The sequence below is a fragment of the Lissotriton vulgaris genome, chromosome 6, assembly GCF_964263255.1.
Source record: "Lissotriton vulgaris chromosome 6, aLisVul1.2, whole genome shotgun sequence".
NCBI classification, from domain to species: Eukaryota; Metazoa; Chordata; class Amphibia; order Caudata; family Salamandridae; genus Lissotriton; species Lissotriton vulgaris.
In genome coordinates this window covers 1,732,095,824-1,732,118,238 of record NC_141694.1, presented here as the reverse complement: position 1 = coordinate 1,732,118,238, position 22,415 = coordinate 1,732,095,824, and the positions used below count along the sequence as shown (strand labels likewise).

At 48.8% G+C, this 22,415-nt stretch overlaps 1 protein-coding gene across 1 annotated transcript in view; it reads left to right on the top strand.

Moving 5' to 3' along the window:
• NVL (nuclear VCP like) overlaps positions 1–22,415 on the top strand; it is a 459,565-nt gene that overhangs the window by 95,188 nt on the left and 341,962 nt on the right. The window contains exon 8 of the mRNA XM_086927967.1: positions 5,433–5,509. Coding sequence (XP_086784093.1) covers positions 5,433–5,509 — 77 coding nt within the window. The remainder of the gene's footprint in view (positions 1–5,432; positions 5,510–22,415) is intronic.

The following is a 22,415-nucleotide window of genomic DNA, read 5'->3' as shown; positions in this document are numbered from 1 at the left end:
CTTTAAAAGTCTAAAAGTAACCAGTAAAAAAATGCCAGCTTCTAAAGGTGGTTTGCATATATATTTGTAAAAAGATAAATAAGAAACCTGCATTGTCAAAACCAATCTGTCTCGCTTCTATTAATTTTAAGTAGTTATTGATAGTCAGGAAATGGCCAATGCATTCCAATCAGCTAAAACTGAGAGTACTATATTTACATGATTGCCACTGTGAACTTTGATGTTAAATAAAAATTAAAACTTTATTTGCTTGCCTGTGTTAACGTGTCTTTCATTACTGTGTTTGTTTTACATCAGCCTTTTTTTGTTTTTCCTAATTTGTTGTTACGATAGGTCTTGGGAAAGAAGTGACACACACACTTAATGTATCTGCTTATAAATAGTAGTTATTAAGTCCTAAATTACTATTTCACTCAGTGGTGGTATCTTCAGCGGTTAGTATTTCAGTTTGATGAAGCAGTGAAAACAAACTGCAGTTGCAGGCGTCAGAGGAATAGCAACATTATATACATTGTATATTAAGGTAGAAGGTCCTTTCCTTTAATGTTTTTTGAACAATTCTTTACCCTTCACCTGTCTAACATGCTGTGTGCAATTGTGGTGATTGCTAAGAGATGGGTGTGTAAAGCTCTGCAGGGGAGTGTTCGGCCAGTGTTCGGGACAAGTGAGTGGATAAAGGAAACCAGGGGCAGAAGCAGTAAAAAGCAAGTCATCCGAGACCAAGTAACCCACAAGCAGTGAAGGAAACTGCCAAGCATATTTTCTACTTCATGTTCATAGGCATCTACTGCACTGGTAGCTGTTATCCATGGCTTGCCCTATGGTGTTCCTAGCTCTACCCTTGTCCCCCCCAGTCTCATAGGATGTTGTCAGAGCAGCAAGAAGAGGAAGTAAATCAGGCTCTTAAGGTCCGATTGGCTGTTGTTTTTGCTCCTTGTCCTTCCTCTCGCCCGCAAGCAGAACATCATGGGCTGAAGAGGGGCTGCGCTTGAAATCCTGTACTATTATCCGAGATCAGAGAGTGTGTGATGTCACTTCCGATACCCATAGCATCGTAGTTCACATGCCATTCACAGAAAGGATAGGCCAATAAAAACCTGTGAGATCTGGTGTCAGTAAAAAGCTTTCTTTATTGTATAGGCTAATTACACAAACGTAAAAGGCCATAAAAGAAACACTTGTCTGATCCATATTGTTTGCTGTCTCTGTCTTGTGGATTTTTAATGCTTGAAATGAAGGCATACTTTATTACCCATCATCTTGAAAAATGTTTTTCTAATCATTGTATGGCTGTGATGGACTGAGCACCTTTTGGCTTTCACAGTAACACCTACGAGGTTCTCTTTGATGGTTGCATGAAGCAGTTTCCTTTAGCTGTTGTGTGGGATTGTTTCAGTTTAAGTCTCTAGGTTCCTGTTTCTGTCCCACTGATTCTGGCTCTTGGTACACATGCCTACACTGTTTGCTCTGATAATCCCTCCCTTCGCTGCATTAAGCGTCACAATGAAGAAGGAACTAGACGATGCTCCAGCCAGGGATTGCACCAATACAACTCTCTCACCAGCCCGCACTGTGGTCATGTTGGCAACACTTCCTCCGGCCTGCCCTTTCCTCAGACACCGCCAGCGTGCCCAACTATTTCCTCATTGCGCCAAGCTCATAAAGCTTTTAGGCTTTCCTGGCAGTCATCGTTTGCTGGGATTGTTCCCACGGTGTAAAGTAATGCTCTTTTCATCCCCACATTGTGAGTTTCTTATAGAGTTTTATTGTGTACCTAATCTTACAGTAGACATTCATTATAAACGAAGGCCGAACAATAAATAAATGTTGATTCAACAATTTACAAAATCCAATTCAGTTTTAGGAGGGGCCGCCTGTGCCCAACACCAAACAACATGGTGTCTTTCGTAATACAGCAATTACTCTAGCCATCCCCATGCTTGCTGTTTTATATATCCTTTAAACATGAAGCTTGTTGTGTCTGAAAGACACATGTTTCTATCCAGTTCTTCTTGCCATAATGATGACCATAATAGTGCACATGTGCAGTTACAGTGAAGTATACAAAACGGTGACAAGTGGAATGCTTGAGTAAATCTCAGCCACCGATAATTACCTGGAGCTGCATCCCAGTCCATCGTTATTTAACACAGCATGCCACCACAGGTTGGACCCAGCCATTTGCAAATCAATCTGGACCCTGCTCCAATAGGAGCAGAGCAGTCTTAACTGGCAGGCCAGGTCCTCCCTGAAACTGAATACAAGCAGCCCAAGACCGATTTAGCCCGTATTAGGCCTCATCAGTCATGCATAGCTTGGTTCCAGTGACACAGTGGATACTGGTCCAACGTCTGGGCGTACCCGTCCCACTTAAGGAAACGCACTGAAGTAGACAAAAAAGTGATGGATGGAATACTTGAATTAATCTCAGCCATTGGGAATTACTTGGCTACATCCCATTCCATTGTTATTTTGCACATCGTGTTACCTCAGTTTGGGCCCAGCCATATGCAAATCAGACTTGACCCTGCTCCAATAGGAGCAGGCCAGCCTGAACTGCCAGGTGAGGTCCTCCCTGAACCAGAACACAAGCATCCCAAGAATGGTTTCACCCTGATTGGGGCTATTCAGTCTCATGTAGTTTGGTTCCAGAGGGTTTGTTACGTTTGAAAGACACCAGAATCCTCAATCGCAAGAAAATATTTTTCCCACTGCTGTGGGACAGTTTTGCAGGGATCTGTCCAGTTTGACCAGTTAGTGCTGGCTTCGGTTTGATTTGTATTCATCACATCTGAAGGCTCCTTTAACATGGGAGATGGTCACTACTGTGGAAATGGGGAGAACTGGGTTTCACTCAGGCAGTGGAAGCCAGCTCTGAAATGAAGGGAATGGGCAAAAATCACCCCACCCCCATTTCTCAAAGTACACCATTTTCAGGGGAGTGGTAAAAACAATTGCGTTCATGCAGACTGGTATGTCTGAGATGGAAATCTGCAACTTAGCACAAAAAGCCTGCTTTTTTGTGCAACATACACTCGCTACAGGGATCCTTCAAGTGTGTCCCAGGCATACTGAAGGCCAAAAACCCTGGCTATGGAGCCGGAACAGACCTATTACTTGAGTGGGGCAGTACCCCCACCCGGGCATGCCGGGGCCCTGACTATACTCTTGCTGCCTTCACCTTAACTCACCACATCGCCTGGGTTGACAGTGAATGCTCTGTGTGGACATGAGCACAAATCAAATGGAGCACCTTTACAATACATGTCGGTCTCATGAAAAAACACTGGGCTATCCATGAATATAAGATGACAGTGAGACACAGCTTTACAACGCTATGCAAAGAATTTCCGTCCCAGCAGCGTTGCCTGATGTGAAGCACAGATTTGACCTGCTCTGCCTTACCCTTCTTTAAACTCTTTTAAAGTAGTATTTGATGGACACAGAAAACTGTGATTTGTGGATAAATTGTGCAGGTTTCCCATAAAGCTGCAATATTAAAATGTTTCTCTGCAGCTCTGCGTAAACTCTTGAAAGTCCTGAAAACCCAATCATCATCTCAGATGAAGCTACACAACTGAATTCTTGAAGGCATATTTTCCTCCCCCAAAGTGTACAAGATAAGTCACCAGTGTTTTGGTTTTACCAGAAACTCCATATTGTATGCTAAGCCCCGGAGTGAGTCATTTTCAGAGCTCCTAGGGAGCACTCGCCCTGTGGGGTCCCCCAGGGCTCCTCTCTGTCCCCTCTTCTCTTTAATCTCTATCTTCGACCCCTTCTTTTTTCTCTGAGGCAGTGGGACGTCACCGTATTAAATTACGCGGACGACCTGCAACTCATCTTTCCACTCAACTCCCCCTCCGCTATCCCTAATTTCCAGGCAGCCATGTCCCACATCCTTCAGTGGATGTGTCAAAACCAGCTCAAACTGAACCCCGGAAAGACGGAGCTCCTTCTTCCTGGCAGGAGCTCTACCTACTGGGGTCCGCACTTCTGGCCGGCAGACCTTGCCCCCCCCCCCCCCACCCCACCCCGTGGCCTCGGTAAAGAGTCTCGGGGTCACTATTGACTCCGGCCTTTCTCTCGGGACCCAAGTGGGGACGGTGGTCTCCTCCTGCATGTTCCAGCTGCGCAGGATCAGGAAGGTGGCCTATCTCCTCACTCCTGAAGCCCTTCTGCAAGTCATCATGGCCCTCGTCCTCTCCCGCTTAGATTTTTCGAACTCTATTTACCATGGTCTGCCTAAAACATCTCTTTCCAGACTGCAATCTGTTCAGAATCAAGCGGCGAGACTGGTCCTTGGGATCCCAAAGTGGCAATCCGCCAAACCCCTTCTTTCCAAACTGCATTGGCTCCCTGTCATTTCGAGGGCAGCCTTTAAGATCGGCTTCCTTACCTTTAAATCTATATCTGGCTCCTGCCCCGTCTTTCTGAAATCTCTCATCAAGCCCTATTGTCCTTCACGGAACCTGAGATCCTCCCACCTTCACTTCCTGTCTATCCCCCCTATCAAACTCTGCAGATCTGGAGGCCGGCGATTTGCATTCCTGGCCCCAAAACTTTGGAATTCCTTTCCCCTCTCTCTCAAAACCTCTAATTCTCTCATTCTTTTCCGTAAAACCCTGAAAACATGGCTTTTCCCTCAATCCAGCTAAGTCCCCCTGGTCTTTCTGTTTCCAACCAGCGCCAGGAAACCCATGGTGTCAGCGCGCTTAACAAATTCCCCTTACAATACAATACAATACAATACAATTTTAATGCAATCATTTTATAACTTGAATTCTGCTAAGGTGAATCTAGTTTGTCCAGGTACAATAATCCCCTTATTAATATATTTCTTCTTTACCATCTTTGTGGAACCAAATCAGTCAAAGCATGTCTCCAAGAATATAAGAAATCTGCAGTCCCAAGAACCGAGTCCATTTAAATACACCATAGACACAAGTGCATTTTCGAAGGTTACTGCATTATGGAGCAGTAAAGTGTTCATGCCACAGTCCATCAGCACTTCACATTCCACCATTTCCTGTGCAATTCATATTTTAGAAATATTACATTTAAACCCTTGAAATGGAGAAGTGATGTGTGTGTGAGTCTTGCATGAACAAAACCTGCTTAAGGAGGGGTGGGGGAGTTATAAGTGAGCATTTACAGCTTAAAATCTCACTGAACAGATGCAAATTGCTGAAACCTATTCTGTCTGTATGCCAAAATAGGACATGCTCTGATTTTGCTCGCAACTTTGAGATACTCATGACTAATGTCATGGTAAATCTCACTACCTTGCGTAGCCAAGATGACCTGAGGATTATTTCTGTTTACAGTGCAGGCTCATTCTCTTCTGCCTTTACGTGTGCTAACACACGTGGTAAGACATGTTCTATCTGCTCCACGAGAGGACCTTTGTGAATTCTCTTTTTGTTTCCCCACAGGAAAGAGCACAGTCCCACAGCCGCAGTGTTGCTCTGTGAAATTTGAAGACGTGGGTGGCATTGAGGAGACACTGAAGGTAATCCTGATGTCTCACTCGACATATCTCTTTGGTGCATATTGTAGTCATTGTGGTGTCTCCTGTCTGTTTGCACAGATTTAATCACAAATGTTTTTTGTGAAAGCTGCTGTTATCGGTGTGTAACAAGGTCAAGATCTGATGGAGGTTTTGAGGAAACAGAGGTGGCACTAAGGAGCCTTGGCCCAAAGAGCAATGTTATTCTGTATTTCTGCCTCCAGAGCCATACTCCTAGATAGAATGGTGAGAGCTTTGACGAGCATTTGCCACCAGGGCAGACATTATGTCTTGATTATTGAAAGACCGGGAACTTATTTATCTTTATAGGTTTCTGCTTGAGCTCTACCCCTTTTTTATTCATATTTTGTACCTTCTGTAGAGCAGAAATCCAGTAGGAGAAGGCAACATCCCAACCATTAAGTTCAATAAGTCCTAAGCTTTCTTTCAAAATAATGTAGGCCGGTGGTCCAATACGCGGATGCACTTTCGTCTAAAGAGGTACAAAAGGGGGTGGTGACGGACAGAGCATCTGAATCAATCAAACACTCACACCCAGTCAACAGATCTGGGTTTAATCCATCACCGTTCTTTAGCCCACTCTGCCACCCCAGTTCAGACATGGCTATATGCAAATCAGTCTGACCCTGTGCCTCATGGGAACAGTCCAGCCCGAACTGCCAAGCCATGTCTTCCCTGGACCGGAAACAAGCTTCCGAGGACCGGTTTCTGGCATTTCGTCTAAAGAAGCATCCCTTAAAAACCCCTAAGATGGCTAGTACAGGAAGCAAGACAAAGGTTGTTTGATTACAGTGGTTTACTTATGTAAACCATTAGCCTATAAACACATGCATGCGGTTCTCTCAGACAAAAGAGAGCACAGGCTTCTGAAGTCACTGAAGATAACACTACAAAAACTCTTGCTTTGAATAATGACGGGTTGGAGTCTAAATCCAGATGACTAACATTAACCCATAGGTTCAGTTGAGATGGTTTAAAGTATTAATTAAAATGAGATATGCTGTATACGCAAAACTGATGCAGTGGAGGCACACTCCTATTTGTAGAGTTCAGCAAGTGTCTGCTTATCTTGACAGAGCAGTCAATTGTGACTTACTACACACACTGTCTCTCTTTATCTCTCTTTCTGTGGCTCTCTTCCACCCTCTGGTTCTTTCCCCATATCTACGTTCATAAAGAAGACGATTTTGCTACATAGGGAATAGTTAAAGTGTCTTCACTTTATTTTGGACTACTCAAAAGTTTTCCAAAGCAGCAGTTCAAGATAGTCTATAGTGTTGAAACCGGCCATTATTGCTTGCCTACATGAGCGGATGTTCCTTCGATTGAAGGGTTGGCGAAGGAGTTTTCTGCTCACCTGCAGGAGAGCCGGGCGGATATATACCAAGTGTACCAAATACTTGCCACATAATTGATTTTTAAAGACCTTCAAGAAGTAATTCCCCCTAAGCACATATATAATTAACACAAAAAACTTCTTAGGTCTGTCAGGACTGGGAAAACAGTGAAGGTTCAAGATGAAGTGCAACTGTATCTCAACAAAAGGAACCTAATTGGGAAGCAATCTCTTTTAGGACGAATGCCCTCACTCACCAAAGGTGCATTTCCCATGTTACTTCTCGTAGGGATTTTGAACATGACTACAGCTTGAACCTCTTGATGGAATTACACCAACTTTGGAAGAAAGGTAGCTCTAGGTCCAGAAAGAGTTCTTTTTGTCAGTTGGTTTAAATCCTTTCAGTAGTTTTTGAGAGATTAATAGGAAGACAAAATTGTATACCTAGAGGCGCAAATACCCCACGATGTGTCAAAAATACCTACGCCAACAGGAATGCTGTGAATGGCTGGCTGCAACCTATGTAGAAAGGAGTGTTTGTGGGACCCCTTATGTGTACAACATGTTAAAAATGTTTTGTTTTTCATGAATATCACTGAAAAAATAAACAAATTCATTCAGATACTCACTCATACACTAATTTACTCACTCAGAGACCCACTCACACTTTAACACCCATGCACCCACTGAGAGACTCTCACACCCAGTCACAGTCCCACTCAGACACTCTTGTGCCCACTCACTGACCCAGTCAGAAACTCATATGCCCACTCTCAGACCCACACACACACCAACTCGGAGACCCACTCAGATATTCATGCCCAGATTCACTCGAATAGTCGAGCTCCCATTCACAGACACCCTCTGATCCTCACACCCCTCCTCAGACACCCACTCACTGAGCCTCTCAGACACTCACACACCAACTCGCAGACATACTCGTAACATATTTGCAAATAAAGCTGAAAAAATGTAAAACAAATTACATTCAGATATTCACTCAGACTCTGCACTAATGTACTTACTCAGAGACCCACACACTCTGACACCCACTCTGAGACTCCCACTCCCAGACCTACTCGGGCACTTATGCACAAACTCACAGACCCACCTAAGCACTCATGCACCCACTCAGAGACACACACCCATTCCCAGGCCCACTCATACTGACAGACCCACTCAGACACTCATGCACCCACTAACAGACCCACTGAGAGACTCAGTCACCCATTCACAAGCCCACTCAGAAACTCTTGCACCCACTCACAAACACACTCAGCCAGTCATGCACCCAATCACAGACCCTCTCAGAGACTCGCACACCCACTCATAGACCTACTCAGACACTCACACACACCCAGACACAGAGCTACTCACACTTGGATGCCGACTCACAGACCCAGTCAGACACTCGCGCATCCACTCACAGTCCCACACAGACACTCGCATATTCCATGCAGACCCACACATGCAGCTTACCCCGACATCAGTCGAAGGTGAAGAGAAGTAAGCCCGACCGGCGGAGCTTCAACCCGAAGCGTCCATCTTGGTCGCCTCTGAGACCATGCCCCCCAGATTAAACTTTGTTCATAGAGTAAATGCTTTGTGGCATATTGCTCATAAGAGTTTCACTGTCGGCAAACAGTGTGGTACAGATTAAACTCTCTTCATAGAATAAATACTTTTTACACTATTACACTACCCACTTTTTTAGTCATATCAACTTCGTTTCTCAGTGAAGGTTTGGTGACTGTGAGGGATTTGATACAGGTGAAGGCTGTCCTTAGTAGTGCATTAGTTTTGTAACAGAAATTGAGTATCTGTAGGAGCTTGGTTTTCTCTGAACAGTTGTATACATATTGAGCACCATGTGCAGTAGGAGTTACCCTTCTATCTGTGGTTGATAGTCAACATGAACTTGGCTACCCATGAAGAGTATGGTTAAGGGTCAGTGTTGCACATAACACAAACTTGGTTCAGCTAAGTGGGGGTTGTATATATGAATGCATTAATGATGCTTCATATTATTATGATCTATTTTGTACTTACTTTCAGACCTCTAATGTCATACTTGTTTAGAGCAATGTGGACACCAGTAGCTCGGATAATGATGTCAGAAGTGATGTAATATGTGAGGTCATAAGCAGTGCATTGTTGGGGTGCAAGTTGCAGTCAGCTCTAATTACTAGAAGTAATTAATTTCTGTGTTTTCTTATGTTAAAAAGTTTAATGTTGACCCTGAGATAGTCACCTATCTATAAAGTCACTTTATACTTAGTTTTTTTCAGTGATGTTCTAATGTTTGTTTAAACAAAAACAGTTATTTCCATCACACCTAACTATAACGTTACTCTAACCCTTTGGTTTTTCCAGTGAATTTTTAGGGTATTTTTATGTTAAAGTTTATATTCTAATAAGTCAAGCCCGTCTGCGCCCGTCCGCGGCCGACCAGGCCCAGGGCCCTGTCTTAATGCCCATTTATACTCATATACCTCCGCCGACCTTTTGAGTCTTAACAGGGTTGGACCCATCCCTGCCCGCGCTGCTAAAGCGGCTCAGACATGTGGCATTCTTGTCCCATCTGACTACCCGGTACCGGGCGATCTTCATGACCTTTCTCCCTCTGCTCCTCAGATCACGACCTCTCTATTGATATACTACCTTAACACACGCTCCCTCATCCGACATCAACTCGAAATCTTTCAACTACTGCATCATAGTTCTATTGATATACTTCTTCTAACAGAAACGTGGATTACTGAAGACTCAGCCCCTGACATCCTTGCTGCAATCCCCACGGGATACTATATTATGTACGCCAACCGGCCAGTCGGGAAATCCGGTGGCGGAGTGGCGGCTATCATTCGCTCTGAACACACCTTTTCCGAGATCACAATGACCCCTATCCCGAACACAGAACACTTGGCACTTAAATTTACATCCCCGAAATCATCCTTTGTCTGTGTTCTCGTATATAGACCACCTGATCATATGCCTCTCTTTCCCCAACTCTTCAGCGATGCTATAGCTCAGCTGACAATCGACCACGCCAACATCGTGGTCATCGGCGACTTTAACTATTGGCCATCTGATGCTCACGAAAGCCACGCATCGGCGGAATTCACAGACTTTCTCAAAGGTATGAACCTTTCTCAAAATATTCACACCCCCACCCATCTGAAAGGTCACATACTTGACCAAGTCTGGACCTCCAACCTCAACATCTCGCCTCCCTCAGTTTTTCCGTGCTCCTGGTCCGACCACTACTTCATCTCCTTTCACCTACATCTGCACACTCTGTGTACTCCCCACCGCACCAAGAACAAGATGGCTCGTAATTGGAAAGGGGTTCATCTACCTGACTTCTATGCCTCACTGGCTTCTACTGCACCCGCGCCGCAGTCCATATTAGAGATTCAGGCGGATAAACTCGACGATTGGCTACGTCAGGCTAGCGATAAAACGGCCCCCCTGAAAACAATCAAAGCAATGCGCCCCCATGACGCTCAACGTTGGTTCTCTGACCAACTTAAAGCGGACAAACTCGCCTTACGGCAAACAGAACGCCGCTGGCGACGTCACTATGATCCTCAGCTCAAACTAGTCTACATCGAGTCTTTAAAATCCTATAAAAAATCTATTTTGGCAGCCAAGACTGCCTATTTCTCACAAAAAATCGTAAACTCAAATAATAAAACTAAAGAGATTTTCTCAATTGTAAATGAGCTTTCCCTACCAGACAGAGTCATCCCTCAACCTCAGCCGACCCAAACCCTCTGCGATTCGCTCAACTCCTATTTCACAGAAAAAATCACTACAATAAAACTCAACATCCCAACCCCGGCATCCCCTACCCCCCCCCCTCTTCCCCCTTCAAACATTTGCATCTTGACTGAATTTCCACCTATATCTATTCAAGAATTCTCCTCACTGCTTCATAAAGTCAGCTCGGGCTCCCCCAATGACTGCTGCCCTCCGCAGGTTCTGAAAGGAGCCTTTCTTGCGTGCCCTGGCCCCCCGTTAGCTCTACTTAACAACTCCCTTGCTACCGGGGTGGTTCCATCCTCTTTCAAACAAGCTGCAGTCTTACCAATTCTAAAGAAACCCAATGCAGACCCTTCTATACTTAGTAACTATAGGCCTATTTCCCTTCTCCCCTACCTAGGTAAGATCTTGGAGACCTACGTTACCCGCTGCTTGAGCTCTTTCATCGAGAAATCATCTTTTCTTGATCCACAACAAGCGGGATTCAGACCCCTCCATTCTACCGAGGCGGTCATAGTAGCAGTCATGGACTCCCTTAGGAAAGGAGCTGACAAAAACATCTCTCAAGCCCTTGTCCTACTGGATCTCTCTGCGGCGTTTGACACGGTCGATCACACCATCCTGATCGACCGTGTCCACAACGCCGGCATCCAGGGTGTGGCCCTTGACTGGCTCAGATCTTTCCTTCACCAGCGCTCACAGGCCGTCCACCTCTCCACCTTCTCCGCACCCTTCACCTCCCTTCACTGCGGTGTCCCACAGGGTTCTGCACTATCCCCTCTTCTTTTCAATTTGTATCTCCAACCACTTTTAGCCTCTCTCCGTAACTCCCCGGTCACAATCTTTAACTATGCTGACGACCTTCAGTTAATTTTTCCCATTGACTCCCTCCCTTCCTCCCGCATCAACTTTCAGTCTACCATGCTGACCATTGCTGAGTGGATGTACCACAGCCACCTAAAGCTGAACCCCACCAAGACCGAGCTCGTCCTGGTGGGTGGCCCCAACCACCCATGGAATGCCACCTTCTGGCCGACATCTTTGGGGACAGCACCTACCCCTGTGAACTCAGTCAAAAGCCTGGGGGTGATCATTTCTGAAGACCTATCAATGAGACCAAACATTAACGCGGTTACATCTGCCTGTTTCTTCCACCTCAGACGGATCCGCAAGATCAGCAGGTTTCTCACCAAAGAGGCCCTGATCCAGGTCGTCATTGCGCTTATCACCTCCAGGCTTGATTACGCCAACATTCTGTATGCAGGCATTCCCGCCTGTCACCTCCACCGACTTCAGCTGGTGCAGAATCAGGCAGCCCGCCTGATTTTTGGCCAGCCAAAACACCAGCACGTCACCCCCCTCCTCCGTAGCTTGCATTGGCTTCCCGTTTCCAAACGCTGCATCTTTAAACTGGCATGCACTACCTTCAAGGCTTTATCGGACGCATCTCCCAGGTTCATCTCTTCGGTCTTGTCCCGCCACATCCCTACCAGAACCCTGCGCTCAGCGTCTCTAAACCTCCTTGAGGTCCCTAGATTTAAGAGGAAAAAGCATGGTGGCCTGAGCTTTTCTGTCCTGGCTCCCACCACCTGGAACTCCCTACCCCTTTCTCTCCGTCTCTGCCCTAAATACGATTGTTTCCGTACCCTCTTAAAAACACTGCTCTTCCAAGCGGCGTACGACTAACTCCTCACCCTGGATCAACGCTATATATATCAACGAGCGCCAAGAAACCGATGGTGATAGTGCGCGTTACAAATAATTTTAATAGAATAGAATAGAATAATACCATATGTAAAGCCCTACCCATAGCTGTGCAGGGCAAAAGGACATGTGCGGCAGAGAGTTGTCAGCCAGGCCTGGCCTGTAGCCAGGCCCTGCAGCAGCAACCCCTCACCCCCAGGCAGCCATCCCCATGTTGTGCAATGACTAGGCCCTGTTGCCAACCCACCCGGGGGTACCCAAATCTCCCGCCTTTTGTAAGCAGCCAACCCCACACTGTGCACGTGCTTTCCCCTCGGTTGGCATGTGTTAACTGCAGGCCCTGGTTTTCAGCCTTTCCCCTGCTCTTCTCTGCGGCAGCCAGCCCCACTCCGTGCAGTCTTTGGTGGCGTGGGGTTAGCTGCAGGGCCTGTGCTGCAGCCATGCCCTGCTTCCAACTCTCCGAATATTTATGAAGAAAAAGTACCCCCCCACTTATTTTTCAGAACAGCTCTTAATTATGAGCAACACATCCACTAGAATTAGATATGTTCGGTATATTTATTTGTACCTTGAATCCAGCAATTATTTAGAAAATTCTGTACATTTCATGTCAGACAAAGAACACCACAAATATAACATAAGTTTTAAACATAAATAAAGGAAAAAATCACTAAATACATGTACTGTACACAACAAAGCATGACATCAGTGTTAGGGAAAATCACAAAAATCAATAATGAGAAATTCTTTTCACAGTAATAAACAAAGTCACAAACGAAAGGAGATATCACGACACATAAATTGTGCCAGCCGTTACACAACACTCGTTTTTTGGTCGTGTTAATTATTTATTGTGGTTGCTTGTTATTTCTATCCCCTTTCTTGCCGACGCGTTTCGAACTCCGTACATCAGTTACGAGTTCTCTTCAGGGCCTTGTTATTACTATATGCCTGTGTGTAAAAGGAAACGCTATTTAAAAGTCGAATTTTGGGTCTCATCTCCTAAGATCACTTAGGGTCTACTGCAATTTTTTTAAAAAAAGAACAACAAATTTACCTGGGCAGTGGCCGGGTTTATCCTATGTCTTGTTCTGGGTAATTGAAATTTCAGTCTACAAGACGTTAAAAAATCAGTTTAGAGTCAAATATCAGTATTGACCCTGCAATCACATAAGCAGACATTGCAAGACATACCTTTATAGTAGTTTGCACGGTACGGGGGGGGGCGTCTCCCTATTGCGCCTCAATCGGTCAGTCGGTTTCTCGTGGCTGATCAACCATGCCGCGTAATCACTCGCTACTACTCTCCGAAATACTCCCGAAGCCCGCGGGGCACCTTACGAGGTAAGGGGAGCCCTTTAACATAATGTCTCGGCTTCTGAAAGGATTCACTCTGTCGGTACTGATTTCCTCCTCGCCCCCCCAGGTTACTGAAGCTTCCCCGTGCCATAGGGAGACGCGGGAGGCGGTGTGACCCCCGACCTCCTAGAGCTTTATAGGCCCCAGGGACCCCAGCTCCCAGGGCTGTGCCTTATTAAAAAGAGGGGTGGGGCCGCGTGCCCCTCAACCACACTACCGAACTCCACTGGACCGACCACCGCTGCGTCCACTTCACCTTCTGAAAATCCACCACACCCAGTAGATGCCTCACCGCTGCTGGAGCAAAGTCACCAAGGACCAGCTTACCACTGCCCTGGCCCAGAGCCCACCCGCAGACCCGACCGACCCAGACGCCGCAGCCCGTAGCCTCATACAATGAATCGATGACGGCGCCAACACCCTCGCCCCGCTCAAGAAGCCCTCCAACACCCACACCACCAAGAGAGCCAGCTGGTTCACCGAAGACCTCCAGGCCTCCAAGCGAACCTGCCGAAAACTCGAAAAAAACTGGATCCGGGAACGAACACCGGAAATCTACACAGCCCACAAGAACGCTACCCGCAGACACCACCACCACCACCTCATCAGAACCGCCAAAAGGACCTCCTTCAAAGACCGACTAGAAGACAAAGCACACAACAGCAAAGAGCTCTTCAACATTGTGAAGGAACTCTCCAACCCCAGCTCCAACACCAACGACATCCCACCATCAAAATACCTGTTAGACTCGCTGGCCACCTTCTTCCATCGCAAGATCGCAGACATCCACGACCGCTTCATTGCCGTCACCACCACCGATGAAACCCCCGCCCTCCCATGACCACCAACCGCCTGCTCCCCTGGACCAACATCAACGACGACGGCACCATCAAGATCATAAACACCATCGCACCCGATCTCCGGAAAACCATCAACATCTCCTTCGAGACCGCGACCTTCCCAGAGAGCTGGAAGCACGCAGAGATCAACGCCTTACTCAAAAAACCCAAGGCGGACCCCAAAGACCTCAAGAACTTCCGACCCATCTTCCTGCTCCTGTTCCCGGCGAAGGTCTTCGAAAAGGCGGTCTACAAAATAACTGACCAGTTTCCTCGAGGAGAACAGCATCCTGGACCCGTCCCAGTCCAGGTTCCACAGCAACCACAGCACTGAAACTGCCCTCATCGCCGCCACCGACGACATCAGGACCTTGCTTGACAACTGAGAAACTGCGGCCCTCATCCTCCTGGACCTGTCAGACACCTTCGACACGGTCTGCCACCGCACACTTCGAACACGCCTCCACGATGCCGGAATCCAAGAGAAGGCCCTGAACTGGACCACCTCCTTTCTCTCCGGCAGAACACAGAGCGTCCGCCCCCCTTCCGCTCCAAAGCCACCGTAATCATCTGCGGCGTACCCCAAGGCTCATCCCTCAGCCCAACATTGTTCATCGTTCACATGGCATCGCTCGCCCACGTCTCACGTCGGCACAACCTCAACATCATCTCCTATGCCGACGACACCCAGCTGATCTTCTCCCTCACCAAAGACCCCCACACCACCAAAACCAACCTCCACGAAGGAATGAAGGCAGTCGCCAACTGGATGAGAAACAGCCGACTGAAGCTGAACTCGAACAAGACGGAGGTCCTCATCCTCAAATCCACCCCCTCGGCCCGGGACGATTCCCGGTGGCCGACTGGACCAGGAGCACCCCCTACACCCACCGACCACGCACGCAACCTAGGTGTCATCCTCAACTCCACCCTGTCCATGAAAAGCAGGTCAACGCTGTCTCCTCCCCCTGCTTCAACATCCTCCGCAGGATCTTCAAGTGGATCCCCACCTAGATTAGAAGGACTGTCACCCAGGCTCTCGTCAGCAGTAGACTGGACTATAGAAACGCACTCTACACAGGAGCACCGGCCAAACTCCTGAAACGGCTCCAACGCATCGAAAACGCCTCTGCACGCCTGATCCTCATAATCCCTCGCCGCAGCCACATCACCCCCACTTGAGAGACCTGCACTGGCTCCCCATCAACAAGAGGATAACCTTCAAACTCCTCACCCACGCACACAAGGCACTCCACAACACCGGACCAGCGTACCTCAACAGCCGAATCAGCCTCTACACCCCCCCCGCCAGCTCCGCTCCACAGACCGCGCCCTCGCCACCGTCCCCCGCATCTGAAGAGTGACCGCCAGAAGCAGATCATTCTCTCACCTCGCCGCCAAGACATGGAACACACACTCCATCCGCCTGCGGCAGACCGAGCACCTCCTAACCTTCAGGAGACTGCTCAAGACCTGACTCTACGAACAGTAGCAGCCCCCCCAAATCCCCCTCCCTTTAGCGCCTTGAGACCCTCACAGGTATGTATTGCACTTTATAAATGCTATGATTGATTGATTGATTGATTGGAGAAGAGGGCCTTACTGACGCCCACTCCCCTTATATAATTATAAAATGGTGGCTGCCATTTTATTTACCTACTAGCAGCCCGTCCCGACGTTGTCCGGGTATGAATTGCTGCCGGCCAGTAGTATATTGTTTTGTAGGATTTCGTTTTGATAGCATTTCTTATCTGTGACAGGCCTGTGAAATGCTCCGATTCACAGTGCACTGCTGATGCACTTAAGAGTGTGCGTTCAGTAGTGTGTGAACTCGAGGTTGCCTACTTTATTTTTCCTTGCAATATAATATAGCGCGGACTCGACAACCTGGCATAAGCACAATTTACATTACAGAAGAACACATTCATTTGTGGTAGGCACGGGGAGACAAAGCGATTTGCCTGGAATCACAGGATGTTGAGCTGATGCCGAGATTCGAACGTAGCTCCCCAGCTCTAAAGTTCGCAATTCTAGAACTTGTGGCGGGAGGTGTGTCTAAAAGTGTATGTCTGTGCTGGCCATCAATGAGAGAGACCTGTGCATTTTTCAAATGGGTGGTGAAAAAATATGAGTATGTTGCTGGAGATGTGGGCCGCCGTGCCACCAATGTACTTACCGGGGGAGGGTAACCATTATTCCGCAACTTTCTTTCCGCATACCATCACTCCGCATACTTTGTTTACGAAAGTACCATGACTCCGCAATGCCATTATAACGCATGGCATTACATTTTATATGCTTTTACCACGCATACATTTACAACGAAATTCGTTGTAAATGCATGAATGGTAAAAGCATGTTTTTTTTTAAATGTTTGGATAAGGTAAGTATGGGTATATGTTTTGGGGTACCGAGGTATATGATTTGAGGTGTTTGGGTATTTTAAGGGTTCAGATATAGTTTTGGGTTATGGAGTACAGGGGTAGTTTTAGGGTTTAGGGATAAGTATGGGTTTTGGGGTACAGGGGTATTTTTAGGGTTCAGGGCTAGGTTTGGGTTTTGGGGTATAGGGGTATTTGTAGGGTTCAGGGGTAGGTTAAGGTTTTTGGGTACAGGGGAATTTTAAGGGTTCGGGGCTAGGTTTGGGTTTTGGGGTACAGGGGTATTTTTAGGCTTCAGGGGTAGGTTTGGGTTTTGGGGTACAGTGGTATTTCTAGTGTTTAGGGTCCAGGGCTATGTTTGGGTTTTGGGGTACAGGGGTATTTTTAGGGTTATGGGGTAGGTTTGGGCTTTGAGGTACAGGGGTATTTTTAGGGTTTATGGATAGGTTTGGGTTTTGGGGTACAGGGTATATTTATAGGGTTAAGATGGGTTATTGTTTAAGCGTGTTGGGGTATTTTAAGGAGTAAGGGTGAGTTATGATTATGGGGTGCAGGGGTATTTAAAGGGAGCAGGGTGGGATTAGCACACGAAATGAGACATGGCATGAAGGGCGGAACGTACCACACGCCCCCAGCGTTAGTCACGCCCCCAGCACACGCCCACAGCACAACGCAGACACGCCCACAAGGGACTACTTTGCTGGCACGGTTCTTTTACCTTTTAAATGTGTATGGTGGGCGAGGGGGCGGAGCTAGCCGGCGTCAATGGTGGACGCGTCCGAGCGGAGCTCCTAGCCAGCGCCAGCAACTATCCGGCATAGATCCTATCTAAGTGGTGTTACCTGAGCAAAACCAACAGAAATCGCCGCCTCTGCCCCTAACGGAACTCCGGCTGAAGTTTGGGCGAAAAACGGACTCGGGAACCCTTATTTTGCCCGCCTACCCTGCAGGCGCCAGACCAGGCCCGAATCCCCGGCCTTTCCTGAACGACGAGGCCGAGCGACATCACCCGACGTGCGGCTGTGCCGAGCGGACGACTCGAGGTCGGAAGAAGCCAGGTGGGGGCTGACCCTCCAGTTACCCCACACTACTGGGCCACGCACCGGAGGTCCTATAAAAGACTTGGGAGCAGACAGGAGCTGCGGGGGAGGCGCCGGTACAGCTACGAGGCCGGGTGCGGACCACGTGGCAACTGCGGGGCCCCCTGAAGGTATGATTATCCCGGGCCCCAGATAGACGGACATTGCCACAGCTGAGGGGAGCAGGGCTTCGACCAGGGAGCGAGTGGCTCTCTGAGCGCGGAGGATTCCCCCACAAGAACTGAGCTCCGTCACCCCCCCTGGGCCGCCCCGGTGGGATTGGAGGGCGGTTTGCCGGCCACAGCTATAGAGGCCTACGGACACACGTGGCGCCAACGGGCCCCAGCAGGACACACGCCCTACACAGCCTTGACTGCCGACCCCTGAAACTGCTCGCAAACAACGAGGGTGCAAGCACAGCGCACTGGTGTCCAGTGAGGCCTTCATCCGAGTGGGCCCCAGCCTTCCCTTCGAACATCACTATGGGCAAGGGAGACAGAACGCAGACGAAACTGTCGTTTGATCAACGACGTAATAAGGAGCCAGAACAGCCGATTGCCCAGTCTCCAAGCACGGCTAGTGACCCGGGTGCCTCACTTTGTGCGGAAATAAAGGGGATGCTCACTACTATGGAGAAGGGCCTGCAGGAGGGCATGTCGGCCATCGGAAACAAGATTGATGCGTTGGCATATCGGATGGATCGTATGACGGAAAGGGTGGACAAGCATGCGGAGCGGCTGGACATGGCGGAGCGCCGATTGACGGAGGCGGAGGAGGCGCAAACAGAGTGGGACGCTGACCGTAAACAATTTGGAAGACTACTTCAGGTAATCCAGGAGAAGTCGGAGGACTTGGAGGCACGTTCCCGGCGCTCCAACATCCGCGTTACGGGAGTGGCCGAGTCGACCCAAACTGGGAAAATGGAACTGTTCATCGAGAAGCTCCTGAAGACGCTCCTAGGGGACGACACCTTTTCGCCGATGTTTATAGTGGAGCGCGCCCACCGCACCCTCGGACCAAGGCCTCCTCCGGGCGCCAACCCTAGGCCGATTATAGCGAAATTGTTAAATTACAGGGACAGGGACGCAGCCCTCCGAGCTGCTTGTGAGAAGGGAAAACTACAATACGAGGGAATGGACATATCGCTATACCCTGATTTCACCTCGAAAGTACAGGAGGAGAGGCGAAGATTTGTCCCGTACAAACAGCAACTTAGAGACCTTGGCCTGGACTACGCCATGTTATACCCAGCGAGGCTACGCATTAACAGGCAGGGACACTCCCACTTCTTCACCGATCCAAAAGAACTGCAAAAATCCCTGAAGGTGTGGATGAAGGTGAACCGAGGGAGCCCGGAGACACATACGGCGGAGCGGACCGGTAATGAGGATCTTGAGGAACAAGACTGATGAGAAGGGGACGATCCACGGCGCACCATGGAAACTCTACATCTTGCGCACCCCCGGATCCCCTTATTGGACTGCTGGGCGATACCCTCACGGAACGACCTGCTACGGACCCTAGACTATTGTATGCTGTACTGTGGGTGAGCTCTGCACGTTTTGAGTTGGTACTACTGTGGGGTTGCGCTCACACTACTGTAAATGCCCTACGTGGGACATGGCTCCCAAATACCCAACGCAGGAGGGAATAGTGATGTTGGGGATCGGGGGGGAGGGGCGGTGTGGACTTGTACATATTGGTAGAACAATGTGCTTGCCAGTCACTGCTAAATCCTACTAACGGGGCGCTGGCGAAGGGGCAGGCTATAGACATTGTACGGAAGTCCCGGAAGGAAAGGGTACGACAGAAGGACTAATTAGGCTACCTCTGCCCCAGCGCTTTCTGCGGTTACGGCTCGGATCGAGCTTGTTCGGGGACTTGTTTCATGGGTTTGACAGTGGGTGGGGGGAGGGACAATGGGGCTTCGGTGACACCAGGTTGGGGTTGGTTGACTGTGGGAGGCGGGGGGTAGCGGGAGTTTTGGGTTCAGGTATGTTCGGGCGGGGGTTCTTAGCGTGCTCTGAAATGTTGTTACCCACAGAGGTGCTTGGCAGTTGCTGCAAACGACGAATGGCAGTACCTATACTTGAAATGCACATGCAGTATGGCTACACTGTAAAGGGCTGACACACCACACGAAGAGTTGCTGAGTGACACAGAGACAATGAAGGCTCTGACATGGAACGTGAGGGGGTTGAACGACTATCGTAAACTCCGCAAGGTGTTGCACTATCTCCAAAGACATCACATAGACCTAGCCCTACTGCAAGAAACGCACTTACCCAACAACAGTAAGATGCTTACACATAGGGGCCTCCAGGGTAATTCCACTTATGCAGGCTTCACCTCACATGCTAGGGGGGTTCTCACATGGGTCAATCCAAAATCCAAATTGTCCCTCACACTGTTGATAGCAGATCCGGAAGGGAGGTTTGTGCTAAGCAAATGCACGGGCAAGGGACAAACTCTGCTGGTCATGAATGTGTACGGCCCGAATTACGACTCCCCGGAATTTTACGCGGCAGTAGCGGGACACTGTACTGAGTGGCCCTCAGATAGAATGCTGTGGGGGGGTGACTTTAACTTCATTTTTAGCCCGGAACTAGATAGGTCGGCGGGGCCGCCCCGACGCCCGGCAGCAGCTGCGCAGCAAATGCAAGCTGAAATGGTGAGACTGGGGCTGGTGGATGTCTGGAGGGAAAGACACCGGGATAGAGGGGGATACACACACTACTCTGCGTACCACAACATACATACCAGAATCGATTATTGGTTGTCCACTCTCCCGCTACTGTCGATTGTGAAGGGCTGTAGGGTGCTCCCCCGTACACTATCGGACCACTCCCCTATATTGTTGGTATTTAACACTCCCAGCCGGAGGATACCCCCGTTCACGTGGCGCTTCCCACCGTATTCACTGTTAGATGAGACGTTCAGGGCCGAACTAGGGGAAGAAATAGATATGTTTTTCGATACAAATCTGGGCACGGTAGACAGCTTCGGGACGATATGGGAGACTTTTAAGGTCTATGTCAGGGGAATAGTCATGGCGAAACATTCCAGTGTCCTGAAAGCTATTGGACGCAGGCTGACACACCTTGAGGGGCAAATAGCAGAGTGTGAAAGACAACAACTGGCGGGCCACACCCCCACAGGGGATGGGACCCTGCAGGAACTCCTGAAAGAGTTCCACGAGGAAGCAGACAGGGAAGTTCGGCACCTAGGAAAGTATGCGACGGCGCGCAATTACGGTGAGGGAGACCGGCCAGGTTCGCTCCTAGCCAGGATAATGAAGGGCGTATGGCGGAGACAGGTAGTCACAGAATTACAATCGGCAGGGGGAACGCTGCTAACAGCGGAGGAGGACATTCTTGCGGAGTTCAGGGGCTTTTACGCGGAGCTATACACAAACAAGATCTCCGGGGTAGAGGATCAAATTGACAACTACTTAAGCTATATCAAAATGCCGTTTCTCGAGAACTGGCAGAGGGACTTCTTGATGTCCCCCATCCTCCGAGAGGAAATATCAGACGCTCTGGATGGCATGAGGTCCGAAAGCGCCCCGGGGACCAACGGTTTAACTGTGACCTTCTACAAAGCGTACAAAGATAAGCTCTTGCCCTACCTCTCCACCCTCTTTGACGAAATCTGTGAGGAAGGTGCCATGCCGCCCTCTATGAGAGAAGCTCTGATTGTAACGATATTGAAGCCGGGCAAACCACATGACCTTCCAGGCTCGTATCGCCCCCTGTCACTTCTCAACGTGGATGCCAAGCTATATGCTAAGGTGCTGGCGGCCACGTTGGCACTTGTGGCCCCTGAGTTAGTGGCCCCAGAGCAAGCGGGATTTATTCCAGCTCGAAACCTCACATATAACATCCGCACGGTGATGGGAGCCATGCAGCATACCAAGCATGACACCAAGGCCATTGCAGTCTTTCTAGACATGGAAAAGGCGTTCGACTCCGTAGAGTGGGCATTCATGCGCAGAGTACTTAAGAAGCTGGGACTGGGAGAACTATTCCTCCAACTCCTGGGCGCGCTTTACCATAAACCCACGGCACGAGTTAGACTGGGCGATGCAGTCTCGGAGCCGTTTGTCATCAGCAGAGGAACGAGACAGGGATGCCCCCTCTCCCCGCTACTTTATGCTCTGGTGGCGGAGCCTCTGGCGTGCGCGATTCGGGAGTACCACTCTTATGAAGCCATCAACTACCCCACCTACAAGATTGGTATATCCACGTACGCAGACGACACCCTGCTGTATGTCAGAGATCCGGTGAACAATCTCTCATCGGTTCTGAGGGAGGTTGTACGTTTCGGACCGCTCTCGGGGCTGAAAGTCAACTGGTCCAAATCGGTGGCTTTCCCCCTGACCCCTGTCACCGAACCTTTCGAGATGGAGTACCCGCTCCAATGGTC